This window comes from Podarcis filfolensis (genome assembly GCF_964270895.1).
Source record: "Podarcis filfolensis genome assembly, chromosome: 1".
Classification (NCBI taxonomy): Eukaryota; Metazoa; Chordata; class Lepidosauria; order Squamata; family Lacertidae; genus Podarcis; species Podarcis filfolensis.
The window spans coordinates 12,624,007-12,650,909 of record NC_139604.1 but is presented as its reverse complement, the minus strand read 5'-3'; the positions used below and the strand labels follow the sequence as shown (position 1 = coordinate 12,650,909).

At 40.3% G+C, this 26,903-nt stretch overlaps 1 protein-coding gene across 2 annotated transcripts in view; it reads left to right on the top strand.

The window, feature by feature from the left end:
* The window catches only part of HYCC2 (hyccin PI4KA lipid kinase complex subunit 2), a 48,338-nt gene extending 26,702 nt beyond the window's left edge, over positions 1-21,636 (top strand). The window contains exons 9-14 of one of the 2 annotated variants that reach the window (XM_083629763.1): positions 1,210-1,305; positions 2,653-2,769; positions 3,500-3,587; positions 6,620-6,779; positions 8,042-8,209; positions 13,198-21,636. In XM_083629763.1, coding sequence (XP_083485889.1) covers positions 1,210-1,305; positions 2,653-2,769; positions 3,500-3,587; positions 6,620-6,779; positions 8,042-8,209; positions 13,198-13,796 — 1,228 coding nt within the window. In that variant the 3' untranslated portion in view covers positions 13,797-21,636. The remainder of the gene's footprint in view (positions 1-1,209; positions 1,306-2,652; positions 2,770-3,499; positions 3,588-6,619; positions 6,780-8,041; positions 8,210-13,197) is intronic. The other variant, XM_083629764.1, reaches the window with a different exon arrangement.
* The last annotated feature ends 5,267 nt before the right edge of the window (positions 21,637-26,903 follow it).

The window sequence follows — 26,903 nt, the reverse complement described above, 5'->3', positions numbered from 1 at the left end:
CTAATGTCACCTACCCACTTCAACATGGTGGTGCACCCACCTGTCAATCCCCTGAAGTCATCATGGCATCAGGTGACAAATTCAAAAGGGCTTGCAGCCAACGCTGATTGGTACCGAAAGCAAGTCCCTTTGAAGGTGTGCTTTAAATGCCTATCAGCTGATTAGGACTGACAGCTTGCCTTCAGAGGGGCTCACTGTGAGCCCTGCTTTGTCTATTATTTGCCAGTGCAGTTTGAATTGAAATCGATTGAAACGGACAAAGCGGGCTTGTAGCAAGCCCTTGAAAGTGCGCTGTCAGTTGTGGTGAGGGACTCCCTAGTTTGGCCTGTCCCATTGGGACTTGCTGTCAGCACCAATCAGAAGTGTGCTTCAATTTCCCAGTTGTTCATTTGACGTCTTATAGGTGTGTTGGCAGCTGGTGGGTGTGGTTTGGGGAAAAAAATCCATGTGGGCCAAATTAGGTGGGTTGCCATTTCTTCCTGCCTGTTCTAATGGGTGTCTTATAATATACAATTTCTTCTGAATGCTTTTACTTAATTGATATTAGACTGTGCCCCATGTCTTTGTAGAGGTTTGTGTAATTATTAAATTATTAAACTTTAATATACAGTGGTTACGAACTTAATTCGTTTTGGAGGTCTGCTCTTAACAGAAACCATTCTTAACCTGAGGCGCGCTTTCACTAATGGGACCTCCCGCTGCTGCTGCGCCATCAGCGCGCAATTTCCGTTCTCATCCTGGGGCAAAGTTTGCAACCCGGAGCAACTACTTCCAGGTTAACGGAGTTTGTAACCTGGAGCGTTTGTAACCCGAGGTACCGCTGTATTTGATTTGTGGCCACTTGTGAGGCATCCTTATTCTTGAATAGCATTCTTTCCGTTTTAGACCTTGCAAACCTTAGTAATTCATGACCTGAATGCAAACTTTCTAGCACATCTGTGGCTTCTAGTTCTACTTTGGGTGCTCTGTGTAAAGGAACTGAAGAATCTGGTTGCCTCTCGTAGCTTAACATTTTTGCTGGATGAGAACCGATTATGCTATTGAGCTTTTTAAGCCTTGCAACACCTCTATGCCAAACCCCAAAAGAATGAAGTCAAAGACGTGTACTCTCAGGTAATATTCTCCTGTTAGAGAGTTCTGTTAATGGGTCTATTTTTTAAGAGGTGAGACTGCCGTTTTCAGTCTCATGTTCATCTTTTCTGTGTTTAGGTTTGAGGTGCTGAGTTTTCTTATGCTGTGTTACAACTCTGCGATCGTCTATATGCCTGCCTCTTCCTATCAGTCACTTTGCAGGATGGGTTCCAGGTGAGAATCATACACTTGACATCGTTGAGAAAAATGTTTTCTCCCAGTTTTGTTTGTTTAAAAAACAGTTATGCAAAGAGAAAAAAGGTTAAAGTCTCACATGTTATTACCATTACATTTGACTTAAAATTTAAAGTCCTAGATCTGTTTCTTACAGGATTAGCAATTTGTGACCCTATTTTGTGTGTGATAACTTAATGTGGCGTATTCTTTTTTTATGGGAGACCTGGAAATGGGATGAGATCACATTCTTTTCTAAACATACTTTGAGAACCCTGTTTTTGCTAGGTATTCAAAAGTAGATTTTGGAGCATCCCGGTCAGTGGCGTTGCGTGGGGGGTGCAGGGGGGGCCGGCCGCACCGGGCGCAACATCTGGGGCTTAGGGTTAGGGGGCGCAAATCCACAGGTTAGGGGGTGCAAATCCATGGGTTAGGGGGCGCAAATCCACGGGTTAGGGGGCGCAAATTACTTGCCTTGCCCCGGGTGCTGACAACCCACGCTACGCCACTGATCCCGGTTTCCCTGCAGCAGTTCCCAGGCTCTGAGCCTTCTTCCCTTGGGGGTTCCCCAGCTGGTTCCACTATCATTACACTGCATCCAACCAATCCATGACTGTTAGATATGTCTGAAGGGTGCATTTGTCCTCTAAGGGTATAGCATATACGAAACAAGTTGCTACTTTAAGAAATGTATGGGCTTAGAGAAATGATGTCATTGGCACCCACTTTATCCCTCTTAGGACCCTTTTAGTGAGAAAGGGGCACCCATGCTGCATAAAGGATCCTCATAGAAGAGCATGGATTTGGATTCCATGGTCTCCCATCAGATCCCGTTAGGTTCCATTTCTGTTAAAATTGATCATTTTGATTGATACGAGGTCTTGGATTTGACTGGATGACAAATTTCCAGTGCTGGGCCTGTAAACATCTGGCACGTCATAGGTTCCCCACCCTTGACTTAGAGCAATAAAGTAAGAATGTCGATTAGAAGGGGATTGGCAATTTCCTTGTTCCTCATTCAGGTGTTTCCCAGGAACAGAAACTGGGTTGACCTTGTGTTATGATTAGAGAGGTATTAGTTTTTCTGATCTCCAGCTTCCCAAGTGTCATTATGTATTACATTTTCTTGATTTTTTTCCCATAAAAAAAATCTTCCCCAGCGATAGGGGGGAAATTATGGATTCCACCCATCACCCTTCCATTTTAGTCAAGTAGCTTTTTTGGGTGGGGGGGGAGAGCTAGAACTAGAATTGATTATGCGCAATATGTAATTGACAGTATGAAAACTTGTTTACTCAAAATGTTCGTTAGATCAGGATTTCATAAATGCTCTTAATGTTTTGCCAGACTCTGTGTGAGTGGGTTTCCACGGCAACATGAGAAATGCTGGAAGGAAGATTGTGGCCGAGTGGTACTGGATCCTGACTTCATGGTGCAGCTGCTCACTGGTGTCTATTATGCTGTGTAAGTATTCAAGATCTGGACAAGGAAGAGCTCTCTATTTTTAGCTGGATCAGAATATATTTACCTTTTTCCTGTCATCTAGCTGCTGAGGCACTGAGTACTCCTTTATTACCTATTTTTTTTTCCTAAGACTGGCCATTTTAGTTAGTTAGCATCTTGTAAATACCTTATCAGCCTAGTAGAGCAATCATATGCATGTCTACTCAGAAGACAGACCCATAGCATTCAATGGGATTTACTTTCAGGTAAGTGTGCATAGGATTGCTATCAGCTTTAGACCCTGAGGTTTAGCACTTCTGGCTTGCTTTAGATGCATTGTGGCAGTATAACTTTAAAAAAGTTATTTTTAACCACTTTGCTTAATTGTATATGTAAAAACTATTGAAAGGAGATGTGTTTGCCTAAATACCCTCTGTTACTGTACTTAATACACAGGTCTCCATTGCTCTTTATGAAGTGATATAAATTGGATTATTTTCCACATTTGTTTTAAAGGTATTTTTAACTATAGGAAACTTTGACTTTGTTAGAAGTGCTAATGACACTCTCCTGATTGGGGGAAGTGCAGGTTTGTCAATAATATGTATAGTATTTAATAAGCTAGTTGCTGGAGTAAATTAATTACAGCAACACAAAAAGAGGGCTGTATTTGGAAGGGAAGTGATAGGCGGAAAAGCTCACATTCAGAAAAAATAATGAATCATCTTGTTTCCTTTTTATCCATATGTAGTTATAATGGACAGTGGGAAGTTGGCCAAGAAGCACTAGATGACATAATTTACAGAGCCCAGCTTGAACTTTTTTCTCAGCCACTGTTGGTAAGGAAAAAGTAACTGCAATCCATTGATATCATTAATATGTGTACATATGTGTGACATGCTCAAACCCTTTCAAACATAGCTTAATCTTTTCTCTAGTGGTCTGTGTGGTAGGGACACGGGTGGTGCTGTAGTCTAAACCACTGAGCCTCTTGGGCCTGCCTATCGGAAGGTCAGTGGTTTGAATCTGTGTGACAGGGTGCGCTCCCGTTGCTTTGTCCCAGCTTCTGCCAACCTAGCAGTTCGAAAGCATACCAGTGCAAGTAGATAAATAGGTACCACTGCAGCAGGAAGGTAAATGGCGTGTCTGTGCACTCTAGCATTCGTCATGGTGTCCTGTTGTGCCAGAAGCGGTTTAGTCATGCTGGCCACATGACCCGTAAAGCTGTCTGTGGACAAATACCGGCTCCCTTGGCCTGAAAAGCGAAATGAGCGCCATACTCCACAGTCACCTTTGACTGGACTTAACCATCCAGGGATCCTTTACCTTGCCTTACTTGTAGTGGTCTCATGAGAAACTGGTGCTTTGGGGTTCTGACTGTGCCATGGAGCTGTAGGTATTAAGCCTTCCCAAGCAGGGCTGAGAACCAAAGAGTTGCTCGGCTTCATGTACGGCGGCATTCAGCAAAATGCTAATTGACTGGGGGAAGAGTGGAGGTGGATCAGTGACTGGTGTTCTCCCAGCATGCTTGACCAAAGAACTCCTTTGTGAATCATGCAAATGTGCACTTTGGCTATGCCGTAGTGGGCATAGCCAACCTAATAGCAACCTATTTTGGCCTAAGGAGTGGCCAACCCTCTGGTGGCAGCATGCCATGCCCACTGCCATGCGCAAATGTACATGCATTATGCACACAGGTGCATAGTCTCCCCTTCTCAGCTGATCTGGAGGTTAGCATCCCCTCCCTGCTCATCAAGTGATCAGTCTGATAACCATCTCCACTCAGATTCTGAGCTAGATGTTTAAATATCTTCGTTCAGCCCAACGTTGTTTTCCTTCACATTTCTGTTCCCTTTTTTTTCCTGCTGGTAGAGTCTTGGGGGCCATAAAAAAATAAAAATCTTCTGGTGACAGATCAAGGCCCCTGGCCAGGCAGAGGTTAACCAGCCTGTATTATGTCTCATTGTCACATCACACGTTTGTGATGGGCAGAACCATGATCTCATATCACGAGGTGTTCATATGAGGGAGACCTAGAATGAATGTTCTTGCACACACATTGTGGTTGTATTTGGAGCCTGTGTCTTAGTAAAACGAAATAAAGCCCAATGCTTTCACGTTGCCATTTTTTAATTCAGCTTTCCCGAAACCTGTTCATTCCAACCCAAGAGATTTGTGCTAGTGGGTTTCTTGTACAGCCATAGTACAGATAGTATTTTTCCACTTCTCCTAGCTCTCATGTTTTCAAAATGAGTTTGCCGTGCAGCATAAGGGGCTGCTATTTAAGGAAAACAAGACTAAAGCAACTGTGGATCTGTAGTTAATTTGATGACTCCTTGAACTCCCCAACCTAGTCCCCGCCATGTCCTGTTAGACTATAACTCCCAACATTCTTGAGCACTGGCCATGCAGAATAGGAATCATGGGAGTTATAGTCCAAAGCACCTGCAAAGGCTGGAGAAGGCTGTTCTAGTCGGTTAACGGTATATTAACTTGTGTTGGCAGTAGCTGAAAAAATAGAACTCCAAAAGATTAGATATTGGAATGGTAAGCAACAGTTTATATCTTCCGTGATTCCACCTTGTCTTGTTTTCTCCTTTTGATGTAATTTCTGCTTCAGTTCCCAATCATGCTATAAAGTTCTATTTCCCCCCTCCTGGTTTTTATATATGTGACTCTGTATATTAATTGATTGGACTAAGGAATGGTCTCTCCACGTATATCTTTTGGCAGATGACATATGAATATTGAACAATAAAAACTGCAGAAGTACTTGGCCTCAACTAGACATAAATAAAAATAAAATTGATAATGAAACAAGAGACCTGCACCATTGTCTGTGAATGTAGAAAAAGAACATAACAACAGCAACAACAATTTCTTTATATACTACCCATCTGACTGGGTTGCCCCAGCCACTCTGGGCAACTTCTGACAAATTAAAACACAGTAAGACACCCAACATTAAAAACTCCCCTATACAGGGCTGCCTTCAGACAAATGACATTCACAGAGAATTGGGCCATGGGGCAACAGATTTGAGCCAGGGCTGTTTGTTGCTGATTTCTGTAAAGATTAGAGGCAGAGAGCCAGTTCAGGATGTACTTCCTAAAAGGTAAATGTAGTAATATTGAAGTCTGATACTCATGCAGCAGTCTAAAAACTAACTCAAATAAATGTGTGCGTATGTTTTATAGCATTTAAGTACTAACCATTTTGCAGAGGAGTACTGTGGGTTCATTTATAGGCAGAAAAGAAATGCAATTTTCATCTTTTGAGTAGATTTGATTACATAGCTCATTTGATGAAATGTTATTGGCTGGAACATTTAATTGCATGTTTCTGAACACCATAATGCCTCTTACCTGGTGAATTATTGGAACCATGATTTCATTTAGGGGATGACTAAATGCACTGCTAGATTGAAAATTTAACTGAAAAATTTAACCTACTGCTGGCCTGTTTCTGAGACCAGCTATGCTATAAAACTTGTAGGTGGATTTGTATTTGAATTCAGCTTTTGTTTCTGACTAAACAATGAGCCCAACAGAAAAGTAACTTGTGCAGTTCTCGATTGATTTGTCTCATTTAATAATACTAGTAATAATAATAATTGGAGTAATGCCATCCTCATTTCAAACATTTGTCAGGTTTCTCCTAAACTACTTTATTACGGAATTTTCTTTTCTTTTAGAACGGTCTTCCTTCTGTGGTTTTCTCTTATTTAAGAAATAGATTTGAGTGTCCTATGATTGCAAGTTAAATTTATATAATGCTCTTGGCTCCTTTTCCAATTTGTTCTCGGGGTTTTTTTTGGGTGTTAATCCACTTGTTAAGAGCAAATTTGTACAGCGTTTTACTGTTGCCGTAGGTTGCAAATGCTATGAAGAATTCGTTGCCCTTTGATGCTCCTGATGCATCGCAAGGAGGACAGAAGGTGTTGAAGGTGGAGGTTACTCCAACTGTGCCGAGGATTTCTCGGACTGCCATTACAACAGCTTCAATCCGCCGACATCGCTGGAGAAGAGAAGGTAATTCTTTACGGTGTTAAGCTATTAATGTAGCATAGCATTATTCACCTCCATTGCTACAAACTGGTCTCTGAGCGTGAATGTTAACATTGGTTTCTGCAGTATACATAGTTGTGATCAATTTCTGTCCACTGCATGTGTAAACATGTAATCATGATATCCTGTAAGGAGGTCAGTATCCTTACTTTATGTTCTGGGGAACCTAGAAGGGTTGTAAGTGATTTAAGTGGTATCCTATGGTACAGATTGTTTGTTTTTGCGGGGCTAGAACATAATGAAGTTCTGACATCCTTTTCTATATTTTGTTAGTTGGATCATATATCTAAAACTGTCTTAAAACATACTCCTGTGGCTTGAAAATATGCTCATTTGCAGTTTGTAGTATGCAGCCACATAGTATCTCTGAAAATTAGGAATTTTGAATGTTTCAAAAACCAGGAGTGCAGTTTTGGAATGTAAACAACTTTGAAAAAAGGGAAGCAATGTCAAAATAATAATACAGCTTGGACTGAGAGGATTCGTAACTATAAAACTAATATGGTTTTCACTGACAAAATTTATGACTGGCATTTAAGAAATACTAAGAAGCTTAGATAGAACTTTCACCAAGTTTACATAATATGTACTGTCCCCAGAACTATATTTTCAGGCCCTAAATTTGAAAAAAACAAAACAAACACCTTATTGGTGAATGTCAGTTTGTGTGTTTAGCCAATTTTGGACTTTTCTCATTATTTTTAATGATGAGCAGCTTTCTAATTAAGACTGGTTCTAAAACAAACATGAAGTTGAAATTTAAAAAATATCTATTATAATTACTTTTCATGCAGGCAGGGCATTATGTTTATTTTAGAATTGTGTTTATTTTTGAATTACATTACTTTTAATGCTTTTATTGCTACATATATTAGAGTAGAAAAGCATAATAGGCAAACTTTAAAAATGGAATTCTTCTCTCCATTAAGCTTCCTTCTGCTGATACTCTGGTGTTTCTTTCTATTCTGGTTTCCTGACCCTAAAACCAGTATTACCATTTCGCAAATCCTTGGTCATGTGTGTCCTTATCATTGATATGTTGTATGCTGGTCTCTTTGTCTACAGCACGTCTACTTATATGGTGTCCAGCTGCTCTCTGCCTAGTAAAGTGCAGATAGCATTATTGTTGTGTTCCATGTCTATGCAAAACCTTCCTTTCCCTGCCTGGGGTGGAATGTTTAGGGAAAGAGTAGAAAAGCACTAAAATATTATATGTTGAATCCCAGATGGCTTTGACTTCTCAAGCGATGCTGACTTGAGCATTCCCGGATCTCCGATCCTACACGGCTCCACAGACCTAGGGATCAAACGCAAGCAAGAGGGGGACGTGCTGGTGCTCAGGACCCCTGAGCATGGCTCACCGGAGCCCAACCTGGCAGCAGCCACAACAGAGGGTAGGACAGAGATGAGGCAGAAGTCAGTAAGGCAGTTGCTGGAGAAGGATCCTTGCTCCTTATCCCCAAGCAGAAATCCTTTTCATTCTGGAGTGTGTTTCCACTATCCCAAGGTGTATTCTCTTCCGCTTCTAACACACATATCCCTTTTATGCTTAGCACCAGGTTTGGAACTAACTTTTCTAGTACTATGCAGCTCAAACCTCTTTGTGACACTTAGCTTGGCATGGCTAAAATAAGGCAAAGCGCCACACACGATAACTTTGGGATTGCTTGGAAACACCCTGTTACTGAGCATGTTAACTCAATAATACTAATCAGAATAATCAGAATAAGTGAATGCACCAAGTAAACAGGCCAAAATCATTTTGTAAATCTGGAATCCATTTAGGGTATGCAGTTTTTATTTTACCCCGATTTCAGTTAAGAAAATATTTAATTAAACAAATTTCTAAAGTTTTTTTTCCTCGTCAAGCATCTTTTGCATAACACTTCACTTGCTGTGTTTCCAATTTGCTTGATTGTTTTAATCTTCTGGTCATGAGAACTGTGTGAGTGACCATCTGTGTCCTAAAACTGAATTAAATTCTAGTTATGAGATTGTGTCTCATACCAGGTTGTCCTGGTAGGTGCAGCCTAATCTTTGTGAAAAACATAGCCTAATACAGTGGTATCCTTCAGGCCATTAGTGCCTTTTTATTTAGACAAAATATTATCTTGTCCTCTTGAAGGAAGAGGTTCTCTTTTTATGTAGTTGATATGATCAGTCTACAGTCCCTTTGGTCCTGATGGAGGGATCCTTAATTTGCTGTACAGTTATATGAATATATTTTGCTATTCCTCAGGTCCAGTGAACCTGTTTCTGTGAAGACCCCTTTCTATATCTGGTGCAGCCTTTTTGGCATGGCTGATGACTCAAGTCATATCTTTTGTGACATTGTACTTGCAGGCTATGTACTGCACATGCGTTGCAGTTGCCGTAAGGAAGGTTAACATTCAAAATGCTTCTAGAGTTAATGTTTTGTTGCATCAAATGTAAAGGAGAGGCAAGCCTTAGGCATCAGTAGAAAATTATAGAAGTGTTAAGCAATTTTAGAATTAGCTCATGGTGCAGAATGAGTTTGAGCATGCTCAGTAAATAAGAGCCTCAACCTTTCTCCATTTGTCCCAACTGGTCTGTTTTTTTTCCGTTGTACTAACTAAAACATTGCATGTGCATGGCCAGAAGGATGCTGAGAAATCCTCACATGCTGAGTATCTTCTTTTGAAAAATGGTCGCTAAGTATGTGGCACTCACATTTTTAAAAAAACACGTCTTATTTTTAAAGACCTTCAGTGTTATACCACGTGACTTTTTATTTGGAGTGTGCATCACCCTATCACGGTTAATGGCAAATGGAGGGAAGAATATGGGAGCATGGCTCCAAGCAGAGAAAACTTGAGGTTGACTTTTTCTTCAGGCTGAGCAAAGCTGTTTTTGCAGTGATGTTCTGGGGTGAAAAGTGTGATGCAGGTTTGGGCTTGGGTAAAAAATAAATAAATCCTGTTTGTAATGTGAGTTTTCATTTTTGTAGTTTTTATTGGTGATGCTGGTCTTGCAAAAAGTACAACTAGTAAATACTGTTTCTTGGCTATGCTAATTTCTAATATTCCACGTTTTTAATTACAAAGAATTGTAGGTGGAAGACTTGGGTTTCTGTGAACTAAAGCTATGTCAGTTTTCATATACAGTGGTACCTTGGTTTTCAAACATCTCCATTTCGGTTTTTGAACACCGTAAACCTGGAAGCAAATGCTTCGGAAGTTGAATATGCCATGAACCTTCTGCTGAGCACAAGATCCTGAGGCCTAGCTGTCGGCTATTGAGTTTCCGGTTTTTGAATGTTTCAGAACTCAAACGATCTTCTGGAACAGATTACGTTTGAAAACCGAGGTACCACTGTACTGCAGGTTAACAAGAAGAGGAATAGTAATGTCTGTATGGAAAGGTGTAATATTGACAGCAGGTTTTGGTTAGTGGACAAAAAAGCCAGAAGGTGATAGTGTGGGGAGTCAAAAATAAAAATATTTCAGTATGACAAAAACTGGCCCCCGCTACATGCTTCTGATTTTTTTGTTTTATCGTTGTGACAAACATTTTGCTGCCCATCTAGGCTTTGTTAAATAACTTTTGTTTTTCATTTTCTGTGGGAGAAGAAAGCTGTGCATTTCCCTTGGCTTCCTTGTTTTGATTGAGGCCAGAAAGGAAGTACGAGGGTGGATATTGAATAGTAACTTAGTTAAGCAAATTGCTCAGAAACCTCACTGGAGTATCTGGGTTCTGGCTTGAAAGGTACCCCCCTGCATGTTGTCTTGTCTGTTTTTCACTCTTGAGCACTGCTGAGCTGCTTGGGCCTCTGCATGGTGGTAGCCTCCCAAAAGCTGCCACCGAGCCTCTCTTGACTCTTTTCTCCCAGCGGAATGGATACTTCACGGTCTTAATTCCTCAATTATTGTTGCAGGTCTGCCATCTTGCAGGTTCAAACCATTTAATTTTGAGTACATTGCAAAATTATCACGAGACTTCAGTTGCACTCATGGAGAACTTTGGCCATGTAGTTCTGGAGCTTCTCCATGCAACTTTCACCATATCCATTAGAATAAGAAAGGCTTGAGAGAGGTGGCGTTGGTGGCAGCTGCTGCTGTTCAACCAAATGCACTGTCATCTGGCTTTGCATGATGATCTCAAAGAATGTAAATGTTGCGTCTGATAAAGGCGTGCTTTTGTTTTCAGGGTGTTCTGTTCTAGGTATGTATTAAATGGCTTTTGTATTTGTATGTGTAAATAATACCATGTGCAGAGTGACTCGTTTTCTTTAAATGTCCTCTTTGATATATGGGAAGCATTGTATGGAAATGTGCGACAGGCTGCTTTCTAATTTTGTTGCGTTTCGCAGGGCAATGTTATGTTAATATTTATAAAGACGAGTTGAATAAATTCTGCTTAGAAAAGAACAGAAAATACCCCTTCAGTGTGTAAAATGTTGTGTGTTCCTTGACCGTTGAATTTAATACTAGATTTAAAAATCTGCCAATATGGTAATCTTACCAAGGAGAAGAGATGAAAGACAGGATATATTAGGAACCACTTGATAAAACTGAGGAGTGTTGCATAATTATGAAAATTGAGTTAGGGCAGTGATTTCCAGTTAGTGGAAGCTACAACATCAGCTACAGAAGGATACTACAGTATGGATGATGCAGGAATGCTCCCAAAGGTGGCAATTCTTCTTATTACCCACCTAGATGGAGATGAGGCTTGAGATGCTTCCATGTGGCGCTAATTCCACACTTATAGCACTGACAGTTGAAAACTGCTCACCATGTGGATTGCCTCAAATGGAGGTTTCATGCCAGTGTTTCATGTTTCCAGCAGTTAGTGTTGGCACAACAGGCAAATCATGTAGCGAGTCAAGTTGCTTTGAAAAGGTACGAGCCCTGTGTTTAGCAGTAGCCCCATAAAAGTATTTACAATGGCACTTTCATAGAAATGACAATATAGTGAGATTCTACCTTAAGTCACGCACATCTGGAACTATAATATTGCTTTCAGGAAGAATGAACACAGGGGATAAACTGGTCAGTTAGCATCTAATCCGTGTCATTTTGCTTTTGTTTCCTAAATCTTTGCTATATTTTATTTTATTTTTTAAAAAAACCCTAACTAAAATTCACAAAAGCAAAACACATAGCATGCATTCTTATATTAATGACACCAAAACATTCCTTCAACACATAAGTCCTATAAGGACAGTAATCTCTTTTCCCGTACAATGTCTCTGGAAGAGACAGTATTTCAGTATGCCCTGCCAGTCCTGGAGGCATTTGCTGCCTCATCTTCAGTGGGGTTGCTGTGGGTCCTGGCAGGAGCTACGTTTACTAGTTGCTTAGAACAGCTGTTACCTTGAAAATGTTCAAGGCAGCTCTTGGACCACCTCGTAAGAACTGATTGTACCAGGAACATGGCTGAAAATTTCAGAACTGAGTGCATAGGTTTGTTCTGACTCCCACGATGGTCTAGGAGGTGTGGATCTGTTCAGTTCAGTCTTGACGTATGGAGCCAGTGACTTCCTCTATCATATCTAATGAATGAATTTATAACTAGCCGAGAGAGAGTGAGAGAGAGAGAGGGGGGGGGAGCAGTTATTGCCAGGCTGCACTGGGTATCTCAAAGTGTTGGTACCTGTCCAAGCTGGTTATGTACCTTCATCTTCACATTCCATTTTTAGATGCTTATGTGTTGGAAGTAGCACTACAGTGTCATTGCTATAAGAAACAATTCTAAGATCAGCAATATTACATGAAGGACGTTGATAGCTTGGGTAAAAGTGCTCTATTGTATTGGTAGTAGCGTTTAAGGGCCTAACTAGGTGTGCTGGTAAATGTGTGATTGTATTTCTTGTGTCTATTTTGTCCTTCTAAGAAACTCCCTTCCCACTGAAAGCTGATGCTTCCTCGGGTGATTTTCATCGTGACTATGGCGAAGGGAAGGATTAAACTCCCCTCTTCCTGTGTGCCTTGGTCTGAATCTCAATTGGCCCCTTACAACTGCTGTTTAGAAGGGAAAATAAACATGTTAAATGCAATTATGCCCACTGCATGTCTAGTTTGGCCATAACCATTGAAAATGTAAGTAGAATGCAGAGTATTATCAATGGAACATAATTTGTCGGAAATTGTAGCCACCCAGAACAATTCTAATAAAGTTTACTCAGAAGTAATCCCTCTGAGTAAGTGTGTTTTAAGACTTCAGCCTTGTATGGATCTTCTGGGCTTTGGCAGAAAAAAATATATTGTGTTTTCAATCCTAACCATGTTTCTTAGGAGAGTTAAGTCACAGAATAAAACACAAATTTGTGAAAAAATGTTCTAGGTGCAGTCGTAGAAATGTTGTAAAATTTGTACCATGATGGTTTCGTTTCTCAATCTGATTTCTTTTGGCTTTTTAGATGGTGAGGGTGTCAATGGAAGAGAAGAATCTGTGAATCTTAATGATGCTGATGAAGGATTTTCATCTGGGGCGTCCCTGAGCAGCCAGCCAGTTGGAGCCAAACTTTCATCCACATCTCAAAGGGGCAGCTTAAGGAAAGGAGTGAGTGGGCGTTCAGCCAAGGATAAGGAGATTTCTACACCTACCAAATCCACGGAGAGCCCTCGAGAATCTGCCCGTAAGCAGTACCTGAACCAGTCTATTGACCTCAGTACAGATGCAATTGAAATGACTCCTACAAAGAAACACCTGAGCCTGCCTGCTGGGCAGGTGGTGCCAAAAGCCAATAGTGTGAGCCTGATTCGGACTGCTAGTGCTTCTTCCACTAAATCATTTGACTATGTGAATGGCAGTCAAGGGGGTTCAGGAGTTGGTATTGGCGGTGAGGGTGTTACTAACTTAGCAGCTGGCAACACCAATCGGTTTTCGACCATTAGTCTACAGGAGGACCGCTTAGGCCAAGCTGGAAATGGCAAAGATGTCATCTCGCCAGGAGCTCCTCTGACCAAGCAGTCCCGATCCCCTAGTTTCAATATGCAACTCATATCCCAGGTTTAACTTCGTTGTCCTTCCTCTACTTTCCCCTTTTACCCAATTCCTTGTTGAGCAACAACAGCAACCATCATCCTATAGTCTGAAAATCCTGGCTTTTGTGATCTTGTTCAATTCATTTTAGATGTCATACTATATTTTGTACTGAAACAGCAATAAAACCTCATGTTCCAATCCCCCCCGCCCTTGCCCTCCCTAAATGTTGTTGTGAAGCAAGTATAAGATGTACTTTATGCCTTTTCCATGCCTTCCTTTCTCCTTGGGTGATGTGCAATCCATTGTAGGCTGATCAGTCCCATTTCAACACTGTGAGTTTTGAGAAGATCGGAGGAAATGGTGAATGTGATCCCTATGAAAATGAAGCTTTGGCTTTTTTTGAGAAATAGAAACGGGTTAGCTTTCTCAATCTACAGTTCTGCAAAGACTACTGGACTGTGACTTTTTGTCTCTTAGAACCAGGAGTGCCTCAGAGATTCTAATAGGACTTTGGACCTCTGAGTTAGTGCAATCAATTCCGAGGGAGGGAAACGCTGCCATTGCTCCTGGTGGCTGTCTGAATGCACTTTGTCATGGAAACGAGAGCAGTCCTCCCTCTCTACCATCCTCTATTCTTCCTCCCCAAACACTTCACGTTCAGCAATTGAGACATGCACGTTTTCAAGTTGTTGCCTCCTCAGAAAGAGTGGGCTGTAAGTAGACAGTGTAGGTTACAATGCACTTTTAATGGCGTTGTAGCCATATTTCATGTTACATGTCTTCCCCGTCCAGGACACAGGGTTGATTTGCCTATATGCCAGGACTTCCTGAAAGATGAATTATGTTCAAAAACAAGTGAGAAGTAGAAAAGGAGCACACAGGCTTACACAAAATTGCTATTCAGCACTGCTCCTTTTAAAAGAAGCTATTTTTGTAAGTTGATATTCTTTGAAATGAACAAGAAACTGCAGATGAAGAGAGGCTGCTTGCTGTGGTGTGACTAAATTTAGTCACAGAATAGACTCGGAAATCTGCGGTAAATACAGAATGTTCTCCAGAAAGATATGCCAGGAACAGAGCCAATGGCTGCAGGAAACATAGGTGACTGAATCCTCTTAAAACCTTTGCCCAAACAATGGCGTTTTTGGCAGTCCTATCTCCCAGAAGGGTAACAACTCACTGCCTATATTTTGATTAATCTATTGCAGTTGTGACTATTTCATCTAGCTAATGTAAGGGGAGAGGTGGATCCCTCTTCCCTCTAATAATCTGGGAACTCGTACAATTGAAACTAATTTTGAATGCATGTGACTGGTGTGTGGGCAATATTTGGCGTTTACGCTGTAGATCGCTGCTTTAAACTGCATTTCTTATTCTAAAGAAAAGTATTCATCATGTTTTGGACAGTCTTGTGTATACATCAACAGCAAAAGGGGGAATTTTGCCCTTTTATCCCTTGTACATTGATCTGGAAATGTGCAGGTTATTAATCTAAGAAAAAGCTGTTAAGTTCTGTCTCCCAACTCTGGCATTTTGGGTTCATTACATTGGAGAGGAAGGTTGGGAGGAGTAGAAACAATAGGTTATTTTTAGAGAGAATAAAGACTATGATATTTAGAACTACAAAGTGCCATTACTCTGCTAAATAATAATGAAAACAATTTTTTAAATATAATTGACAACTTCCAGTTCTGCTGCTCTCTTGCTTCCCTGACTCATAACTTTAAAATTCCACTTTTTCAAAAGGACCTAGCCTACCTAATAGCAATGTTGTTTTGTACAATTGCTGTAAGAGTTATAGCAGTTCTGTAAAGGGTTCTTACTGAAGCTAAACTAATGTTGAACCATTACATACTAAGGGATGGATCTAGAGAAAGTTATTTACACTTAGTTCCCATTCAAAGCAGTGGGACTTTTAATGACAAAGTTATTACCTTGATTTCCATGAGACCTGAGTTCAACTAAATTAGTTTGAATCCAATCCCGTCTAATTGAAACTCAGGAAGGTTCACTTGTGATTAAATGCAACTAATAAATATCCAAAGTAATAACTAAACAGTGTGTAAGGTGTCGGCTAGACTTCTTTTGGCTCTGAAGTCAGTACAGTACTTCAGAAAGTGCTTATGTTCCATAGACTGGTGAAGGGGCCTGATCTCAATTTTCTAGCATACTGGTGGGATCCACTCTCAATTATTGTTCTATAGAAACACTTCCTTTTTTAAAAATAGCAGAAACTATAGCCAGGTCCCAAAAAGCTGCACGACTAGTTCCTTAGGCTTTGGGTTTGGTAAACAACAACTCACCATCCCGCCTGCTAAACCATGTTTGAAATGGAGGGAGCTTTTAAAAGAAAATTGTGAATCATAGCCATGGTGGGGATAGCTCTGGTTGCAATTAAACTGGAAATTTAAAAATAAAAACCAAGCTCATAGGCACATCTCGAGTACATTTTTAGGATCCCACTCTATGTAGTCTACACAAATGAAGCCAAAAAGGGGAATCTTAGTCAAAAGAGAGGAAATTTATATTATTGTAAAGCAGGGCTGGGGGACCTGAGCTTTGTTAGCTGCTTTTGACTATTTTCCCCATCGTCCCTGATCATTGGTTATGTTGGCTGAGGTTGATGGGAATTGGAGTTCCAAAAAGCGTCCTGTCCCCTTCCCTTGGCTGACGTGTGCTGAGGACCAAATCGGTTGTTTGTACTTTTTCTTTCTGAAAGACATGGAAGTGAGATGTTCAAACGAGTTTTGAAAGAACGTGCCAGCCTATTCTGATTTGTAATGGCATGTGCAGAAATGCGTATTATGCATCCCAATGGGTGGTAGTCCTGCTATCAAGTTTGAATGCGTTTAACAATAAGTCTTTATTGCTTATTAAAATGAAAACCAAAAGATGTTGTGTATCTTCAGCACATTAAAATTACAAAAAAAATAATAAATTATATATAATGTTTTTGTGTGGGATAGAGGTTGTCTCAGATAAGGCTGCTGAAACCCAAATTGGTTCTTTTTTTTGTTGTGCAGTAGAAACATATTGTACTTGGTTCTTTTGTTTTTAGTGCCTTCTGGCATGAATCTAATACTTGCTTGCTGCTCTTCTTCTTAAATTCCCTTTATTGTCCTCTTTTGACGCAATTCAGATTCTATCCCTGTTTTAATATGCACTTTCCCCATATTGTGGGTTCAAGTGGTATGCTTTCCTTGTCCCCCAAGGATCTTTATAGTAACAGATAAATGCTGCTGAGCGTCTTTTCTTAACGGTGTGTGTTTGTGTGTCACCTGCTGGTATCAAGCAGTCGTTTTAACGGGTCCATGTTGGTGCTGTTTGAGCGTCTGTTGGTGTATCTGCTGCTCCATGCTATGGTGTTCCAAAGTTCTGTTGAAAACCTGCACTGTCTGGTGCTTAAGGGATTTTAAGTACTGGCTCAATATACACATAACATCTCTTCCCTCCCCACCCATTTTTTTTTTTAAATCCATGTTTGATGCTGGGAGTTAGCCCAAGTGTGTTCCTTTCCTCTTAGCACCTTGACTTTTGCACACTCTCCTCCTCATCCTTTCTGCTAAAATCACACCCACTTTTGTTTATTTCTGATTTGATGGCACGCTAGTTCTTGGGAGTGTTTTGAGTATCTATAATGTATTTTAGAAATATTAATACAATACCAAAAGTATACAGAGAGTCAAACATTAGCTTTCAGTTGCTGGCTTAAAGTTTGACTTGGGGTGAGCATTCAACTTGACACAGACACTATGCTAGCAAAATGTTGAAAAGGATGGAGGACACAGCGAAGGAGCCAAGAGCTTGTGACCCCAAGGGAGCTCCCAATATATTAATCATCTTAAGAAACTAGAGAAATACTAGGTCTTCATTGAGCCACTGTGCTTTCTCAAGAAATGAATTGAACTGAAATGATACAGCATTGAATTGATGTGGAAAGGCCAGAGTTGTCAAATGAACTCTGATTTATCATTTGCCTTATGAGCTGTTTTCAGCGTATTTTAAGTCACTTCCTGATAACTCGTGACAAAAACAGTATTTCCATTTAAAGCCCTTTCCCCGTAATTACTGTTATTGTCACAGCTTCTGCTTTTTAGAGTGTGGTTTTACACTTTCACATCTTGTGTTTAAACTGAAGGTACCTGGTGGAGGAATATGAGCAGGACTTGTGTTAGTTGAAAATGTGATGTTCATGTGAGATTTTGCAGGAAAAATCTGTGAGCAGGAGAGGTTAGGATCACAGTTCAATGCAACAATTTTCACTTGCAAACCTCTAGGGTGGAATAATGTTACTTCTGAACAGTCCCACAATTAAATAATATCCTGCTTTTAATTTTGCCCAGGATTTATACATGAGGAAAGGTGAACATACAATTGCAAGCGGACTTATTTTAGTTACGTTTGAATATTGGGTAAGGGAGCTATCGTTTCATACTGCAGGCAACAGTGGCTAAATATCAAACAACATTAAGCACTATATTGAGAATGAAAGTGTATTATTGTACATCTGAAGTGTGCAACTTAAGGACAGGACTTCGGTTCAGTTCTTAAAGTGATTATCAGCGTGAAACTAAAGTTCCATATGGAAGTGATGAATTCGTATCACAGTGGATATGTATTAATGTAGGTTTTGCAAATTCAGTTAGTGTCTGATACATGTAGTAGATGCTCTAATTATCATGTTTCTCTTCCTAGATTTAAGCTTGGCAAGTTTATATATTTTGCCATCGAAGTAAGGAAAATCACAATGTTTTCAAACAATTTTATTTGCACTATTTTGTGAACAGTAGAATTGCAGGGTTGAAGGACTGGTCACCCCCTTATTGTTTGAGTGTATGCAAATAGGTACATTTGTCATGGGTTGACAATCGATTGCCTCAGTTGTTTGTATGCAATATGTAAATATAACCGTAATATTTTCTTGCCTCCAAAAAAAGTTAAGGTTTGCCTTTTCATTTTTATCAGTGTTTACCTGTAAGTTAAAAGGTTTTTTACGGTTGATTAAAATTAGGTTTGAAAGTACTCATTTTAGGGTGGGGAATGCTACCCCTCTGGCCATGGTTTTAAGCTAAGATGATTTCCCCTTCTGAACACACACACAGCAACAATAAACAGTTCAGGATATTAGACAGACTGTAAAACATACTGAAAGAATGGTCAAACCTAAAAAAATTAATATTTTGATAAAATTATAATTTCAGATGTTTTGTTTCTTCACATCTTACAGGTTTAGACAGGAAGATGGAAAACGCTGCAATTATAAACTGTCTTTAGTACTCAAAGTGTAAGCTGGGAAAATTCAATCCATGCCAAATACTGTTGAGTTGATGCGTTATCTAGTATTAAATACATTAAATAAACTAATGCCCATAGGCTCAATTTATTTTTGCAAACCTCTTCTTGGGTTAATTCCCAGTTAATCTGCTTCATCCCAACAGTTTTAACAAATCTTATCTAGTTTTATACAGATAAATATTAAGACAGATAAATCTAGAGAAAGTAAAGCATTCTTTTATTTAATGGACGTCAAGGAAAGATCAGTGCTTCGCACCTTGTTGAGTCAATGGAACTAGATCACTTACTGATTTGAAAATTGTCTAGATTGTCCTACTGCGATTATTAATATGAAGCTTGTTACTTTTTTGTTGTTTGGGATCCAAAGATAATTTAGAATCACTCAAGTGCTTGTGTATTTAATTTCTAACTCTTAAGAAATACCACACTCAAAACTGACACCACCTGATGCCATTCAGTAAGCCACATTTGAAACTTTAGCTTTTACAACCGTGTGCTGTTTTGAAGCAAACTAATCTAAACTCTGCTTGGGCTCTCAGAATTATTTTTACAGGTGTTGGATTGCAGTCACTGTTTATAATTCTATTTAGTATTTTAACTTTATGTGCAGCAATTAAATTGAGTAATCAATGCTCTACCCTAAAATAATTGGGGCTTGGGGGGGGATGCCTAGGTTTGGTGGAGCAGAATGTATTCATCAAACTTGAAGAATTCCAGAGAGCATGGTGTTTGTGTATGTATGTTTAGCCATTTTCATCATTTGTAAATTCCAAGCTAACTCCAGAATCACAATTTTTAAAAACGCAGGAGCAAACTATGTAGATAATAGCCATTTTAAATATATATTTACTGAAATTCCTTGTGGTTATCAGGACTGAGGCTTGGAATTGCATAAATCACAATAGGTTATGTAGTCATATTTAGAAGTAGAAAATATAATATATAGGATGGGTGCAGGGTTGGGGGTACAACTTTTTGTGTGTGTTTTTGTAAATTCCTGAAGAATTTGTGTTAAAAATGTGTCCAGTCTTCAGTAGACTAACTTTTAAAGCAGAGTTCTCAGAACTGCCTACTGGCCTTTTCCAAAAATAATGTTAGACAAAGTGCTTAGGAATAGTTTATCATTTTGCATATTTCTTAACAAAGTCAGTTGTGTTAATAAGCTGTTTCATTTTCATAACTTAATTTGCAAGGTAGATCTATTTTAGTGAGCACAGTAGAATGTTGGTATATTTCTGCTTTTGTCATTTGTTTTAAAAGATGACTTCAAAACAGTTATCTCATGTGCTAGATGTTGGAGAATTAAAGTAATTAAACATTGAATTATATGTTGGTACCAGATAAAATGACAGTAGAACACTTTTTGGTGCTTTAATTCAGATGGGACCAATATTCTTCCTTTTCTGGCACTAAGGACTTCTATAGTTAACAGCCCTCCTAGTTCAACAATTACTCCAAGTCTTTATAAAACAAAATTTAGCAGGACTTGAAATTGGAGAAAGTAAAAAAATACTGTGTTTCACTGAGTTTACCCAACTTTCTCTTTGACTTGAAATTTTATTTATAATGAATGTGAGTGTGTATCTTTTTTAACCTGCTGATTTAAGGATCATTCAGGGGTGGGGTGGGAGTTCATGAAAAATAGTCATGAGTGTTTGAACATGTGTATGTGAGAGGGAGGGAGGGAGAGAACTGTTCTCTTGTAAAAATACTTTTTACAATGTCTCACCATTAGTGTAGAAATTTGTGGGAAGGGCATTAGTAATTTTGTTCTGGCTATTATTTGGAAAGCAGTTTCATGGAAGTCTCAATTGGGGTGGGACTTCTATTATTATTGAACAAGTTGCGAAAGGAGTTGTCGCTGAATTTTTAATGTTTGTAATAGGAACACCCAATTTACCATTAACCATTTGAATCTTATTATCCTGCAGGAATTGCAATCATTTTAAAAACTGTTGTATAATGTTTAGCTATCGAAAGCACCCCCCGCCTTTATTTTCTCTCATACAAAGGTTTACTTCTGAACTAAGATTTTTGAAGGATTTTTACTTTTTCGGCATTATGTAACCTGTTTTACCTCGTTCGCAAAAGGAGCTTAGGCAGCAATTACCTGCTTACTGTAAACAAAATCTATTTGGCAGAAAGACTTGAATTATGTTAATGTTCCACCAGCATGAACCTGCATGTTGGTATAACACCCAAAATGTTCAGAATCTGGTGCTGGTGAAATGCTAATCAAAATGGGTATGTAATAAATGCAGTCTTTACGGTGTTGGGGACCCTAAACTGGAACCTGTGAATAGCTTGTATTAACAGAACTCAGATGACATGTTTTAAGATCATTATATTGGTGCATGTAAGCCATTATCTTAACTGTCTTACTGAATCTGGTTAATGCTGTTGACTGTTGTTAAAATGTGAAATGTTGATCTTGTAAATACCTGCCAGAGAGAGAATATTTTAAATCATTGTAAATAGAGGTGTATAAAATTGAAACAAAATCTGCAATGCAGAAAAGATATATATATAAATATATAAAGATGTTTAAATAAATATTGTGCTGTTTCTGGAAAAATGTGGCACTGTTGTATTTCTTCCCCAATTTTGCTTTACATCCCTTAGAATGAAGAGAAGCTGCTGCAAAGAGAGCTTTTCTTTTGCTGAGATTTTTTTTAATTAAAAAAATTGCCCAAAGCTCTTGAGGTTGTTGTTTTTTGCAAAAGCACAAATAAATCGGACATTTTTAAAGCTATTTTAAGGGAAACCGGCAAAAATGACACTACCGACATCGGATTTCCCCAGACACTGCTTTTGACTGTGATATTCTGGTTATGTCCAGGAAATTCCGGACATATGGCAACTCCAGGTCTTTCATTGGCCATTCAGAAATACTTTTTGCTCTTAAGCCTACCCCTCAAAACTAGTGGGACACAGTGACAGAAGTACCGTATTTTTCGCTCCATAACACGCAGATTTTTCCTCCTAGAAAGTAGGGGGAAATGTCTGTGCGTGTTATGGAGCGAATGCCTACAGATGGCGGGGGAATCTGCTGCAGTTGTGAGCAGTCCGTGGCTCGCTTTGAAACAGTAAGCGGCTCCTGTCAGCTAGCGGAGCCGGGGAGGAGGGAGAGAAGCAGAGCGGGGTTGGCTGCTTTAAAACAACCCCGTCCTCTATGTTCCTCTCTCCTCCCCACTGAGCTGCTAAGTAGCAGCAAAGCTTTTCAGCCAGCCTAGCCGGGAGGAGGGAGAGAAGCAGAGCGGGGTTGGCTGCTTTAAAACAACCCCATGCTCTCTGTCCCTGCCTGCAGTTTTTTGCTGTCCGATTTTGGATTAGCCACTGTAGGGGCTGTGTGTGTGTGTGTGCTTGAGCTATCGTTCTCCTCCTCCTGCTTCCCGTTCACTCTCCCTGCGCCCCTGCGCTCTCCCTCCGACTTTAGGATTGACACTCTGTGTGTCTGTGTGTGTGTGAGAGGGCTCCTTCTCTTGCTTCTGTTCACTCTCCCTGCGCCCCTACGACTTTAGAATTGACACTCTGTGTGTCTGTGTGTGTGTGAGGGCTCCTTCTCCTTCTCTTGCTTCCCGTTCACTCTCCCTGCGCCCCTGCGCTCTCCCTCCGACTTTAGGATTGACACTCTGTGTGTCTGTGTGTGTGTGAGAGGGCTCCTTCTCTTGCTTCTGTTCACTCTCCCTGCGACTTTAGAATTGACACTCTGTGTGTCTGTGTCTGTGTGAGGGCTCCTTCTCCTTCTCTTGCTTCTGTTCACTCTCCCTGCGCCCCTGCGACTTTAGAATTGACACTCTGTGTGTCTGTGTGTGAGAGAGGGCTCCTTCTCCTTCTCTTGCTTCCCGTTCACTCTCCCTGCGCCCCTGCGACTTTAGAATTGACACTCTGTGTGTCTGTGTCTGTGTGAGGGCTCCTTCTCCTTCTCTTGCTTCCCGTTCACTCTCCCTGCGCCCCTGCGCTCTCCCTGCGCCCCTGCGACTTTAGAATTGACACTCTGTGTGTCTGTGTGTGAGAGAGGGCTCCTTCTCCTTCTCTTGCTTCCCGTTCACTCTCCCTGCGCCCCTGCGACTTTAGAATTGACACTCTGTGTGTCTGTGTCTGTGTCTGTGTGAGGGCTCCTTCTCCTTCTCTTGCTTCCGTTCACTCTCCCTGCGCCCCTGCGACTTTAGAATGACACTCTGTGTGTCTCTCTGTGTGTGAGGGCTCCTTCTCCTTTTCTTGCTTCCCGTTCACTCCCCCAGCACCCCTGTGACTTTAGGGCCAGTTCTCTCTCTGCGTGTGTGTGTGTGTGCTTTGACCTCACTGCGCTTGTTGGGGGAGAGTGTTGGTCGCAATTTTTCTTGATTTGTCTCAGAGTGGTTACTATCATGGTTTCCTTGCCGGGGAGGAGGGAGAGACGCAGAGCCTGCTTGTTCTAAAGGAGCAAAGCCAGAGAGGAGCCTCTCCTGCATTATTAGCAGCATCCTTCTCCACACACCCCACGCGTGCTCCTTGTCCCTTGAGTTCTTTCCCTTCCCTCCCCACTTAAAACGTGGTTACAAAGCACGGATCCACATGGATCCTCAGGATTTTTGCATTGGGCTACCCCAAACTCACCGTCAGATCACATGTCTGTGGCCACAGCATGAACCACAAAAATCATACATCCACTGTTTCGTTTAGAATATTTTTTTCTTGTTTTCCTCCTCTAAAAACTACGTGCGTGTTATGGTCAGGTGCGTGTTATAGAGCGAAAAATACGGTATATTTTTATCTCTTGCTGCAGAATTCCCTGATCCATGGAAAGGTAATGTGCAGAGGGAAAGATTGTAACAGTCAGACATACAATGTATGTAAAACTTTCGTCTCACAATGTGCTTTATTCCAGTTCCTTTAACTAATTCAAATATATGTAAACTCTGTGGTTTAAAAACAAAATTATCCAAGTTATAGAAATTCAGATACTCTGTCAAAAATAAGTGTATTAGTATCTCACCTTCCTTCATTTAGGATTAGAGGATTTTGAGTTATTTGCATTCAACCATCATGAAAACAGACAAGCTGAAAGACGGGGAGCTTAAAAACACTGATGCATAATCCAGAAGGCACTTTTTATCAGAGCAACATTTTTAACAGGAGCAATTCAGATGTCAAATTATAATTTCAGCCTAATCATATTTCTGTCCTGCTCAAGAGGGCTTTCACTCAGAATTTTGTCCTCTACAGCATCAAGTAAATATATGTATATCCTGCCTTCTTGTGGCATAATCTTTGTAAGGTGGCTTATATATCAAACAATAAGAAGCCAGTAAATTAAAAATAAGTTAATCTCAGGAATCATAATTAAAAAGCTAGGAGAAGTAGCATTAAAATTTGCTTAAAAGTCATCATTGCTGTGGCCATATGTACTTCCTGGGGGAGTCCCAAAGGTATGGGCTATCAAGAACCCTGGAATTTTGCCAGAGATGGCACCAGATAGCTGCTAATAATAATAATCATCATCATCATCTAAGCAATGTTTACAAAGCATTTTTTTCTTTTGTTATAACGATATAATTTCTGACTTTTTTATAGTTTTGTTTCTTGTGTGTAGATCCATCCCATGTGTTATAGCATTAATCCACATCCACATTTTCCAGCCTGTCACTTTTATCTACTGTTGCTCAGTCAACAGCTGTTCCCAATTGCAAAGCAAGTACAGTATTACCTCCGGTTAAGAACTTAATTCATTCTGCAGGTTCGTTCTTAACCTGAAACTGTTCTTAACCTGAGGTACTACTTTAGCTAATGGGGCCTCCCGCTGCCACCGCGCCATTTCTGTTCTCATCCTGAAGCAAAGTTCCTAACCCGAGGTACTATTTCTGGGTTAGCGGAGTCTGTAACCTGAAGCATCTGTAACCTGGAGCGTCTGTAACCCGAGGTACCACTGTACAGGCAACCCTCGATTTGCGTGGGGGTTGCGTTCTAGGTCATTCTGTACAACAGCAGAGCGTGCCTAAGCCAGTACTGCCCCCTTTTCTGGCCATTTTTGTGTGTGCAAAGTAATGCACATATTGTATGTACGTAAATCGGTCATTGCCTGTATCTAATATCTGGGTACTTTTCATGGAGGTGTGAGGTAAGGATGTCTACTGCCTTAAGGGGGTGACCGCATAACCGAACATAACAAATCACTTCCCTTATCAGTCACATTTTTATCTGCTAAAAACCTGAAACATTATAGATTTCAACATAGGTGATTTCTGGGACACATTAACTCCATTTTGTGTGATAATTTTTTGTCAGTTCAATTATCACTAACTAGTAGATTTTGCCCTGCTGTTTAAAAAATAATTCCCCTATCTTTAGGGAATTACACAGGGAATCATCTAATATATATAACAGAATAATAAAATGGTGAAAATTGCATAGTTTGAAGGCAGCATCTAGTTAATAAATAGGCTCACTATTTTCAATGTGGATTCAGGTAGGTAGCAGAGTTGGTCTGATGCAGTCAAAATAAAAAATTGTCCAGTAGCACCTTAGAGACCAACTAAGTTTGTTCTGGGTATAAGCTTTCATGTGCATGCACACTTCTTCAGATACCTGAAGTATCTGAGGTACCTTGGTATCTGAAGAAGTGTGCATGCACATGAAAGCTTATAGCCAGAACAAACTTAGTTGGTCTCTAAGGTGCTACTGGACAATTTTTTTTTTATGTGCTTATTTGCAGTTGTGGGCAAAGCATCTCTTAAGGACATTGGAAATGGGTCCACATTTCAAGCTTCCTTGCCGAATTTTGTCCAGATTAGATATTTGCTCCAAATAGCATTTTTTGTATTTGCTATAATTGCAACCAGCAGAAAATCAAAGCACTGTGAACACTGAACAATATATTTTTTTAAATGCTTCTTTGTCATTCAAGCTAGTTTTTAAATATGGTAGTTCTTGGTAAGTGCTGCCACCTTGTGCTGAAACACAAACCAGCACTTTCCTTTAAAGATTGCTACTTTTGAATGAACAAGAAGCCAACAATAATGCAGATTTCGTTCCCCAGGTCCTTACTTGCTTGGTTGGAAATGCTAAGAAAGAAGGTAAGTTCCTATATTCCTCAACCCCAAATGCCACAAATGTCTGGCAAGCTCTCGAGCACGATTTCTGTTCTCATCCTGAAGCAAAGTTCTTAACCTGAGGTACTATTTCTGGGTTAGCGGAGTCTGTAACCTGAAGCGTATGTAACCTGAAGCGTATGTAACCCGAGGTACAACTGTAGTGATGTATGGAAGTGAGAGCTGGACCATAAAGAAGGCTGATCACCGAAGAATTGATGCTTTTGAATTGTGGTGCTTGAGGAGACTCTTGAGAGTCCCACGGACTGCAAGAAGATCAAACCTATCCATTCTGAAGGAAACCAGCCCTGAGTGCTCACTGGAAGGACAGATCCTGAAGCTGAGACTCCAATACATTGGACACCTCATGAGAAGAGAAGACTCCGTGGAAAAGAGCCTGATGTTGGGAAAGATCAGCACAAGGACAAGGGGACGGCAGAGGGCAAGATGGTTGGACAGTGTTCTCGAAGCTACCAGCATGAGTTTGACCAAACTTTGGGAGGCAGTGGAAGACAGGAGTGCCTGGCGTGCTCTGATCCATGGGGTCACAAAGAGTCGGACACAACTAAATGACTAAACAACAACAACCCCAAATGCCACAAATGTCTGGCAAGCTCTCGAGTTCTTTAGATGCTATGCAAGGTAAAGGGGAATCTTTCATTGTGCTAAGGGTTTCGCTTTAGACACTACAAGGGCTGATGATATAATAATAATAATAATAATAATAATAATAATAATAATGAAGAAAAGTGGCTCATTTTTCACATGCTCC